We start from the raw sequence: 11192 nt of genomic DNA, 5'->3' as shown, positions 1-11192 counted from the left end.
ATCACTTCAACCAACGATTCATCTGCCATATTTTTACTAAAAGCCTGCACCTTCCCAGCAGCAATTGTGTAGAAAACCACGTTACAGTTTTGCAAGGTGTTTATGATGCCCCCCAAAAAAAAAAAACTTACACACTATGTTGATAGGTCCCCCCTAGGGGGAAATGTTTGTCAGCCCATACACTTAGTATATGGGCATTCCAAGTTTCTTCCAAGGGGGATTGTAATGTGTGCACAAAAGGGCCACACCATGCATTCACTTCATGGACAAACTTTATGGTAATAAAAAATAAAATAATAATGGAAACTTTTGTTTCATGTGGCCATCCAGTACGTGGTTTCAAAGGCTTATTGGGGTGCATATGACTTGGCAGCAGGGCAGGCCTTGCTGTCAATGCATAAGAAAAGAGTATTGGAGTACGAAATTAATAAGGTGAAGTGGATTTTCCTGGGCCCATCCAATATGCGGGTTCATAGGCTTATTGGGGTGCATATGACTTCTTAGCAGACCAGGCCTTACAGTCAATGCATAAGGAAAGAGTAGTGGAGTACAAAATGAATAATATGAATTTGATTTTCCTGTGCTCTTCCAGTACCGGTGTCCAAAGGCTTATTGGTGTGCATATGACTTGGCAGCAGGGCAGGCCTTGCAGTCTATGCATAAGAAAAAAGTATGGGAATACAAAATGAATAATGTGAAGTGGATTTACCAGTATGTGGCTTCAAAAGCTTATTGGGGTGCATGTAACGTTGGGGCAGGCCAGGCTTTGCATTCAATGCAACATTTTTCAGGAAGCACTCCTGTACCTCTCGTGAAAGGGGTATCGGGGTGCATTGTAATTCTTGGCAGCCCATCCATTCACTGCATAGGCAATAACAGCATAGGAGACCACTGTTTAGTAATGGCCCTTTAAGAAGATTAATGCCACCTGATGCCCCTCTAAAAATAGGCTCTGTGACTTTAAGAGTCCCTCCTTCATAAATGAAAGAAGATGTGTCTGCTCATGTGTCACACACCATATGGTTAGCTAGGGTTGTTAAATGTTATAATGATATTTCCCAGTGAATGCATTTGTATTGGTTGAAAGCAATGCTAAAGATGCAAAACGCCTCAAAAACGCTGTGTGTGAACATAGCCCAAGTGGTGGAGGAACATTTTTGTTTTGGGTTAATTATTTTGGCTTAGATAAAAGTCATTAACCTGAAAAGGATGTTCCTTAACATATTTCTCAGCAAAATCCATTTTGGTTTAGTTTTTGTAGGTTTTTGGGTTCGCCCAGGGCCATATTTCCCATTAGGCTCTCATGGGCTTGTGCCTGGGGCGGGACTCAGCAATTTTTTTTTCCCCTGTCGGTCCATCCCTCCTCCCCCCTCCTCCCTCCTCTCCCTCCCTCAATGACATCATACTCACCTCCTGCCAGGCTCCTCCAGTGGTACCTGCAGCTCCGATGATCTCTGGCGCCGCTATGCTTCCTGACTGTGCGGGGTCTCGTGGTACCGCTCATTACAGTAATGAATATGAATGCCACGCCACTCTCATAGACTCAGAGAGCCATGCATACAGGGGGGGAGAGGATGATCCCAGAGCCATGCATACAGGGGGGTGAGCCCAAAGCCATGCATACAGGGGGAGGGGTGAGCCTGGAGTCATGCATACAGGGGGGAGAGGATGAGCCCAGAGCCATGCATGCAGGGGGGAGAGGATGATCCCAGAGCCATGCATACAGGGGGAGATGATGATCCCGGAGCCATGCATACAGGGGGAGAGGATAATCCCGCAGCCATGCATACAGGGGGGAGAGGATGTTCCCGGAGCCATGCATACGTAGGGGGAGAGGATGATCCCGGAGCCATGCATACAGGCGGGGGAGAGGATGAGCCCAGAGTCATGCATACAGGATGGGAGGATGATCCCGGAGCCATGCATACGGGGGGAGAGGATCATCCCGGAGCCATGCATACAGGGGGGAGAGGATGATCCCAGAGCCATGCATACAGGGAGGGAGAGAGGATGAGCCCGGAGCCATGCATACAGGGGGGGAGAGGATGAGCCCGGAGCCATGCATACAGGGGGGGAGAGAGGATAAGCCTGGAGCCATGCATACAGGGGGGGAGGGGATGAGCCCAGAGCCATGCATACAGGGGGGAGAGGATGAGCCCGGAGCCATGCATACAGGGGGGGAGAGGATGATCCCGGAGCCATGCATACAGGGGGGAGGATGAGCCCAGAGCCATGCATACAGGGGGAGGGGAGAGGATGATCCCGGAGCCATGCATACGGGGGGGAGAGGATGAGCCCGGAGCCATGCATACAGGGGGGGAGAGTATGAGCCCAGAGCCATGCATACGGGGGGAGGAGAGGATGAGCCCGGAGCCATGCATACGGGGGGGAGAGGATGAGCCCAGAGCCATGCATACGGGGGGGGACCGGAGTGTGTGGTTGCATGAATTTCTACGTAGCTGACCGCTCTGGTCCCGAGTGCCAGCGGCAGTGCCGTGTATTGAGGTGCGAGACTCGTGCGAGTTTGTCGCAAGGGTGACCCCGGCCTAATGCAGATTTTATGTGTGTGTTTCTTTATTTAACTCTCTATGTACCATTTTATTATAAATATTACTAAACATCGGGCTTGGTATTATCTTGGTATTAGATATATACAGTGCCTTGCGAAAGTATTCGGCCCCCTGGAACTTTTCCCACATATTATGCTTCAAACATAAAAAGACCAAATGTAAATTTTTGGTGAAGAATCAACAAAAAGTGGGACACAATTGTGAAGTTGAACTAAATTTATTGGTTACCGTATTTTCCGGCGTATAAGACGACCGGGCGTATAAGACGACCCCCCAACTTTTCCAGTTAAAATAGAAAATCTTCTTAAAAGTTGGGGGGTCTTCTTATATGCAGTGTGTCATCCTATATGCCGGATCTGGAGCAATCTGCATATGGCGGGGGAGTGGTCCCGATTACGAAGGGAGGGTGTAAGTGGAGTTATCATCCCCCTTTTACCTCATTGGTGGCAGCAGTGCTTTCTGCGGGTCTCTGTGCTGGGGATCGGCGGCTCCTCCATCTGCAGTGTGGCGGCTCTGTGCTGGGGGTCGGCAGCGGAGGTGGCTCCTCTTTGTCCAGCGTGGGGGCTCTGTGCTGGGGGTGGCTGCGGCGGCTCTTGGGGCAGAATCGGGGCTCCTCTGGCATTTCCCCAAAGCCCGGAGACCCAGGCAGCTCCATTGCTGTGATGCGGTGGCCTCCGGGAAAATGGCCGCCGGAGCACATGTATGCTGATTCAGATCTCATCTCCCGAGATCTTGGGGCGAGATCTGAATCTGAGCATGCGTGGGCTTCGGCGGCCATTTTCCAGGAGGCCTCCGCATCGCAGCCATGGAGCTGCCTTGGGTGTTGTGAGTTTATTCTCTGGTTCACCAGTTGTGAGTTCTCCTTCCAGACTCCCTCTGGTGGTAACAGGAGGTAGTGAGGCTGATTTGATCGGTGGAGATCTGCCACCTGAGAATGAGGATGACGATTGGATCTCAGGAGTCTCAGATTGGATTTAAGACAGCCGACGCCCTATTCAGTTGCTGGAGATTCCTTCTGGCTGTTCAGCTCTTGGTTTTCAGCTTTGTTCCAGTCATCTAAAGCTAAGTTTTTCTGCTAATATTCACACTTGATTTTCATAGAATCATAGAATCGTAGAGTTGGAAGGGACCTCCTGGGCCATCTTGTCCAACCCTATGCTCAAAGCAGGATTCGCCAAATCATCCCAGTCAGATGTCTGTCCAGCCTCTGTTTGAAGACTTCCATTGAAAGAGAACTCACCACTTCTCGTGGCAGCTTGTTCCACTCATTGATCACTCTAACTGTCAAAACGTTTTTTCTAATATCTAATCTGTGTCTCCTCCCATTCAGTTTCATTCCATTGCTTCTAGTCTTTCCTTGTCCAAATGAGAATAAAGTTGATCCTTCTACAATGTGACAGCCCTTTAGATATTTGTAGACAGCTATTAAGTCTCCTCTCAGTCTTCTCTTTTGCAAACTAAACAATCCCAAAACCTGCAACCTTTCCTCATAAGACAGGGTTTGCAGACCGGTCACCATTCTGGTTGCTCTTTTCTGAACTTGCTCCAGTTTGTTGATGTCTTTTTTAAAATGTGGTGCCCAAAACTGGACACAATATTCCAGATGAGGTCTGACCAAAGAGGAGTAGAGGGAAATAATGACTTCACGAGATCTAGACTGTATGCTTCTGTCAATACATCCTAAAATTGCATTTGCCTTTTTTGCTGCTGCATCACACTGTTGACTCATATTCAGTCTGTGATCTATTAGTATGCCCAAGTCTTTTTCACATGTGCTGTTGCTTAGCCCTATTCCTCCCATTCTGTATATGCCTTTTTCATTTTTATTGCCCAGATTTTGTTGGTCTATTCAGTTTTTTGGTGTGGTCAGCCAGCCCCGGCTGGGGGCTGTGCTGAATTTCCACTCTTATTTATTAGTATTTTTCCAATTTTCTTTTTGTCCCTAGTTTGGTCTCTTTTTGCTCTGTCTCAGAATATTTCAGAGTGCTGATATAGTGGGAGAAGTCTAGTGACTTCAGGGTTAATTTTGCTATCAGAAGTGTTGGACATTATTTTTGTAAGGTTTTTTGCAGGTTGCAGACAGTGTCTTTCCTTTCCTCTCATTTGCTCAGCCTATTTTCCTGCCTGTGTTTGTGCCTTCATCTTGTTTCACCGTCAATACATGTGTGGGGGCTATATATTCTTTTGGGGTCTGCTCTGGGGCAGTTAGTTTTCCCCTTTTCATGCTTCAGGCTTATTTAGTCCTCCGGCTGTGACGAAGCGTCTAGGAACATCGTAGGTACGCTCCACGGCTGCTGCTAGTTGTGTGGTAGGATCAGGGATCTGCAATCTGCATAGTTACCAACCTCTCTGGTTTTCTGTGACTTAGCTTGTTTTGCCTTTTTCTCCTCGGTGACACTTTCATAACACCTGACCTTGGCATGCCCCTCTGCATGCGCAGGACTCTGTCTTGTATATTGAACCTGACCCTGGCATGCCCCTTGGCACGCACAGGACTTTGTCTTGTACCTTGGCGTGTCTCTACACACGTACCCTGTCTTGTTTGTTGAACTCTAAACCCTGGCGTGTCCCCTACACACGCACCTTGCCTTGCACCTTGCTTTGAACCCTGGCGTGTCCCCTACACATGCACCTTGTCTTGCACCTTGCTTTGAACCCTGGCATGTCCCCTACACACGCACCCTGCCTTGCACCTTGTCCTGTACCCTGGTGTGCCCCTAGCATGCACCCTGCCTGGAATCCTGCCTTCGACCTCGGCATGTTCCCTAACACGCACCATGTCTGGAGATCTGTCGAGCCTCCTTGCCTGAACCTTGGTTTGCCTGCCGGATACCCGGAACCTGCTGATCGCTGCCAGAGATTGTAAGCCTGATGACTGCGGCCTGATGTCCGGAGCTGATGTCCGCAGCCTGATGCCCTGATCATGTCAATCATGGCCAGCTGTCTGGAGTCCGATGCCATTGTGCCTTTGCCTGTACCCAGGCGTGCCACCTGGTACATACCATGCTATGGACCTTGGCGTGCCCACGCAAGCACTTTACCGTGTTTGCTTGTTCTCACCTTTGCACTGAATGTTATCCTGAAGTTGTCTTAATGAAGATACCTTGAACTTACGTCTTGTCTTGTTTTGCTTCCTGGTTCCCTGGTAGTCAGACACTCACATAGTGTCCCCCTGAGCCGGCCGTCTGGTCCCAGCAGTCGTGGTGGCTCACCCCCTTGGTCTTGCCCCTGACACTCCCTGTATAAGGGGTGGTTTCTCACAAGGTCAGCTCGCCCTCGGTGGGTGGGTGCCACGACCCAGAGGGTCCACTCAAAAAATCGACTCAGCAGAAGCTGAGTCCGTCACACTCTGCTTGTCTCAGCTTTAGACGAATCTTTCGTTCGGTGAAGGAGGATCTCGCTCTGTCTGCTTTGGCCTCGACATGAGCGACAGCAGTGAGCTCTGCTATTGACTACCTGCCAGAACTTGCTCGTGACCTCATTTTGAGTGAGGCATGCAAAACAGAAGCCGCGGAGACACCATCACGTGTTTCTCAACGCAAGCAATGACCAGCCAGGTCTTTGCCCGGGAAGGAACAACCACGGGAAGGGCAGTCTCCAATGAAGGAAACCACCTATGCCAAAACATGGTATCCATCCACATACAGCTGTTTCGGGGTATTGCCCCTCATCAGTGTGGAGTAGGAAACTGGCTGGTAGGAGCAATGCCTAGTAAAAAGACTATGAAGAGGAGGATGAATGAACTCATGGACATCAACATCCGACACTGCGGAGACACCATCACGTGTTTCTCAACGCAGTGATTCTAGAGCACTGCCCCCATCCCTTATGGGAAATATGTAAAACATGCAAAACAGAAGCCGCGGAGACACCATCACGTGTTTCTCAACGCAAGCAATGACCAAGGAACAACCACGGGAAGGGCAGTCTCCAATGAAGGAAACCACCTATGCCAAAACATGGTACACAGCTGTATGTGTATGGATACCATGTTTTGGCATAGGTGGTTTCCTTCATTGGAGACTGCCCTTCCCGTGGTTGTTCCTTCCGGGCAAAGACCTGGCTGGTCATTGCTTGCGTTGAGAAACACGTGATGGTGTCTCCGCGGCTTCTGTTTTGCATGTTTTACATATTTCCCATAAGGGATGGGGGCAGTGCTCTAGAATCACTGCGTTGAGAAACACGTGATGGTGTCTCCGCAGTGTCGGATGTTGATCTCCATGAGTTCATTCATCCTCCTCTTCATTTTGAGTGAGGATGTGCTGTTTCGAGACATTGTGCTCTTAGCTGCGTACTGCTGAGTATACTGGCGGGAAACAGTCTATGCGTGGCGGGCTTCCGCATGACTGGAAAGATGTAGCTCACGTGTGAAATCGGCCTCAGAATCAGTGGTATGCATTGAAGCGTTCCAGAGTTATGACCTCCTAAAGTGACGGTGGTCAAAATTGGCCTGGTCGGGAAGGTGAAAACAGGCTTTGTGAAGGGGTCAAAGTGCTATGAAAATTTTAATCTGCATTGATTTTTTCAAACCGAGCAAATTTAAAGACAAATATTGGCTGAGAAGTTCTGAAATAGGGTAAGGGTACCGTTACACCTAGCGATGCACCAGCGATCCCGACTAGCGATATGACGCAGTCAGGATCGCTGGTGCATCGCTAGGTGGTCGCTAGTGAGCTGCCACTCAGGCAGATCTCACCAGCGTCATCGCTGGGGACGGGGATCGCTACTTAACTGTCAGACGCCGCGATCCTGCGTCCTCCCGCCCGGCTCCACGCGTCGCTCGTCGTCACAGCAGGAAGTGCCGCAGGATGTGACCAACGAGGAATGGTCCAGGAGCTTCTCGCGTGACCAGCGATAACCAGCGGGGGAGCGGGTCGGAGGTAAGTATCACATGCAGCGATATCGCTAGCAATATCGCTGCAACGTCACAAAATCGGTGACTTTACAGCGATATTGCTAGCGATATCGCAGTGTGTAACGGGGGCTTAAGTCTTATTTATTTATCTTAACAGTGTTGTCAAAGATTAGGACAGCCCCTTCTTAACTACTTAATTTCCCCTTGTAATTAAAGGGAACCTGTGCTCAGTAACCTACAGACACTGTCAGGGTGGCGCCTTTATACTGATCAATGCCACTGGATATCTGATGATGTGTTGCCCTCTTTATGCACTGAAGATGGCACGTTCCCTGAGTTTTTCCAGCAAGATGGTGCACCACCACATTATGGGTGTCAGGTCCGAGCATTCCTACAATGAATCTGACCCCTTAGTCTAGCATTTCTTCTATGGTGTTACGATCAGTGTGTCAAGAGTGGGAGAAGAAGATTGCATTGACAATCCAACACAATGAGCAGCACTTTGAACACATTTTATAAGTGGTCATAAACTTGTAAATAAATCATGAAAGAATAAAGCTACGTTAAAACCAAGCACATCAGTTTTCCTTGTGAAATTCTCAATAAGTTTGATGTGTCACATGACCCTCTTCCCATTGAAAAAAAATAAAGTTGGATCCAAAATGGCTGACTTCAAAATGGCAGCCATGGTCATCACCCATCTTGAAAAGTTTCTCCCTCCCATATACTAATGTGCCACAAACAGGAAGTTGATATCACCAACCATTCCCATTTTATTTAGGTGTATCCATATAAACGGTCAACCCTGTATATTGAGAAAAACACCATTTACTCTTCTCCTGTACCTGTGTTGTTCCAGTGATATTAGCACAGGGTCTCCCGTGGATCAAAACTTGAGATATCCAGCTCAACAAACTAGTGAAAAAACTTCTTTATTCGCTAAAAAGTGAATTAAGTGAATCATGATTAAGGGTGTATAGCCACCTGAAACCCGTCGATGTCGCATATCATATAACTGACAACACTGATGTTGTTTTACCCTCTGCCGAGCACTTTTTGGTGAATAATAAGTTTTTTCACTAGCTCACTGAGCTGGCCTGAAGCATCTCCGGAATTGTCTCCTATTTAGCACATGATTAATCAGTAATTACACATGCAGCTGTCAGCAGTAGACCTTGATGGTTTAAATACCAAATAGCATTCAGTTAGACTGAATATCCCTTAACCTCATTGATAGTATGCCGAGGTATGGAAATGCATTTATATCTGCGTGTAGCAATATTGAATAAATTGAGATACTTTGAAAATTTTATTTCCATTTTTCATAATTGTCATGTTATTAACATGTCTATCAAGCTTATGATTTCATCATTCAATTACTTTTTCTTCTTACTCTTGCAATTTCAATGTTGAGGAGTGTAGTTAAACTTTCCTCTCTATATGAGGATGACCTCCATAAATTAAATGTCCTTGGAAAGATAATCATTGCTATTTTGGGAAGCATTTTTACATATAACCCGAGTGTACATTTTATAATGATTAAAAAAAGATTATATATGATTGGCATTCTGAAATATGAGATGTTCATGAATGCTGAGCACTATTTTACCTGGGCATTATCAAATTTAAGTGTAAATATATCTTATACTAAAAGTCCTGATAAATGAGGAAACAATAAATGCATGAATGTTATGATCAGTACATGTCTCTATAGATCTCCTGTAGCAGAGGATGCAGTGACGCGCTGGATTCTGTACGTTTTATACTCTGTACAAGCTCTGCATGCTCAGTCACCAGTTGACGCAGATCAGCCATCTTGTGTAAGAGTTTTGGAAACAGAAAAGGAGCAGCTGGGTGAGATGTCTGAAGATGACGCCTGAGAGCACTTAGAATTCTTTCTTGGATGTCTTCTACTTGGGATGGGCTCATGAGGCCTGGGCGGTCTAGATGCAAATATTGAAAAAAATTATTAGGACTTCTTGTAAAAATAAATAAATAATTAAATAAATTTAAAAAAAGCAATAATCAGAGGAAAAGTAAATAATGCAGATATTAGTTAAATGAGCATAGCTGCTATGTGAATTAGATTAATAGAATAGATGGCAGTGTAAGCTATATCTTGTAATAAATCATTGGGAGAAGAAAGGGTTTTATATAAGGGCCGTCACCAGCACTCAGATGACTACTAAACACTTTTCACCCTTAAGCTACCTTCCTCCAATGAGCTTCTGGTGAGTTTTTGGTGTTGCAGATTCTCTGCACGTTTCTGCACATATTATGTAAATTAGGTTACATGTGTTTTTTCCTTGCGTTTTTTTAGTGCATTATTTTTACATATATTGTTAATAGTGTTTTTGATGTTCTGCTTTTGTCTCTTATTGGCATGTCATGTTGTAAATAAAGCTGCTTTGCTTTGATACTTCCTGTATCTTTGCTTAAACTTTAATGATACAGTCATGTGTGGATTACATGTATATTTGATGGGACGTACTAAAAAGAATGAAGAAAATAAAATAAATGAAAAGAGTGAACATATTACTGTATATTGCGGATTACAATACGCACTGAAATATAAGACGCCCCCCAAATTTTGGGGAGAAAAATAAAACATTTTTTTAAATAAAATGGTGGTGCATGTTTGTCCGCTTTTATGGTAGCTTACCAGGGGGGCTTTGGTGGAGTAGTGTCCCTGGAGGCATGGACGATGCTGCAGAAAGCTGGTGGCAGGTGTGAGTCAATGCTGTGTGCACCTGGCAGGGAGGCAGGGGTGTTCGGTGGCGCGAGGTTGCTCTGCGCTTTCAGAAAATGTCAGCAGACCCCACACTTCCCAATTTGTTTCACTGCGGTGCAATTTAGAAAAATGTCTGCCGGAGGTGCCGCATGCACAAATTGAGATCTCGGGAGCCGAACACCCCCTCCGCCAAGCCCAGCGCCCATAGCATCGCCCCACTCATCCCGCCGCTGCCAGCTTCCTTTAGCACCAACCCTGCCTCCCAGGACTCCGTTTCACAGCAGCTGCCTCCCCCAAAACTGATCAGTTACATTTGGATCATAAAACACAGCCCAACTTTCACCCAAATTTTTTTGGGGAAAAAAGTGAATCTTAAAATCCGAAAAATAAATAAAAGTAATTTATTGGTCGAAAAATATGCTGAGGCATAATAGATTCCTTATGCATCTTATATATGAAATGAACATGGAAATATATAGATTAGAGGGGAAAGAACACATATTCTATATAAACAGCTGTATATTGTATGTCTTGTGCTTGTCAGGTGGGGGATGAACATGAAATATATGTAGATAATAGGGCAATGAACGTATTCCTTATAAACAGGTGAATGTTATATTCCCTGTGCTTCTTAGATGAGGAATGAACATGGAATAAATTAAGATAATAGGAATATAAATATATATTCCATATAAACACACTAAAAGTTAAATCATGGTAGTGATTAATAACAAGACCTTGTTGTGAAAAAAGCTAAGGCGAAAGGCGCATCACAAGGGGTCCTTTCCCGGTACCCATAGTAATAGTCTACCATGGGTAAGCTGTCTTGTTGTTTTACTAATGTGACTTAACTTGGGATGTGGCACAGTAAGTGTATGGATATTCACACCTGTTACTAATAAGATTAGCCCACATTAATAATCTTTATTTTTATATAGCGCTAACATATTTCGCAGCGCTTTACAGTTTGCATGCATTATCATCACTGTCCCCGATGGGGCTCACAATCTAAATTCCCTATTAGTATGTCTTTGGA

At 45.9% G+C, this 11192-nt stretch overlaps 1 protein-coding gene across 1 annotated transcript in view; it reads right to left on the bottom strand.

Moving 5' to 3' along the window:
• Positions 1-8713: 8713 nt before the first annotated feature.
• PPARD (peroxisome proliferator activated receptor delta) overlaps positions 8714-11192 on the bottom strand; it is a 254860-nt gene continuing 252381 nt past the window's right edge. Inside the window, exon 6 of the mRNA XM_073575595.1 lies at positions 8714-9368. Coding sequence (XP_073431696.1) covers positions 9121-9368 — 248 coding nt within the window. The 3' untranslated portion in view covers positions 8714-9120. The remainder of the gene's footprint in view (positions 9369-11192) is intronic.

This window comes from Dendrobates tinctorius, unplaced genomic scaffold (assembly GCF_039654945.1).
Source record: "Dendrobates tinctorius isolate UK_male_01 unplaced genomic scaffold, ASM3965494v1 ptg000045l, whole genome shotgun sequence".
NCBI classification, from domain to species: domain Eukaryota; kingdom Metazoa; phylum Chordata; class Amphibia; order Anura; family Dendrobatidae; genus Dendrobates; species Dendrobates tinctorius.
This window is presented reverse-complemented; position numbering and strand designations above follow the sequence as displayed.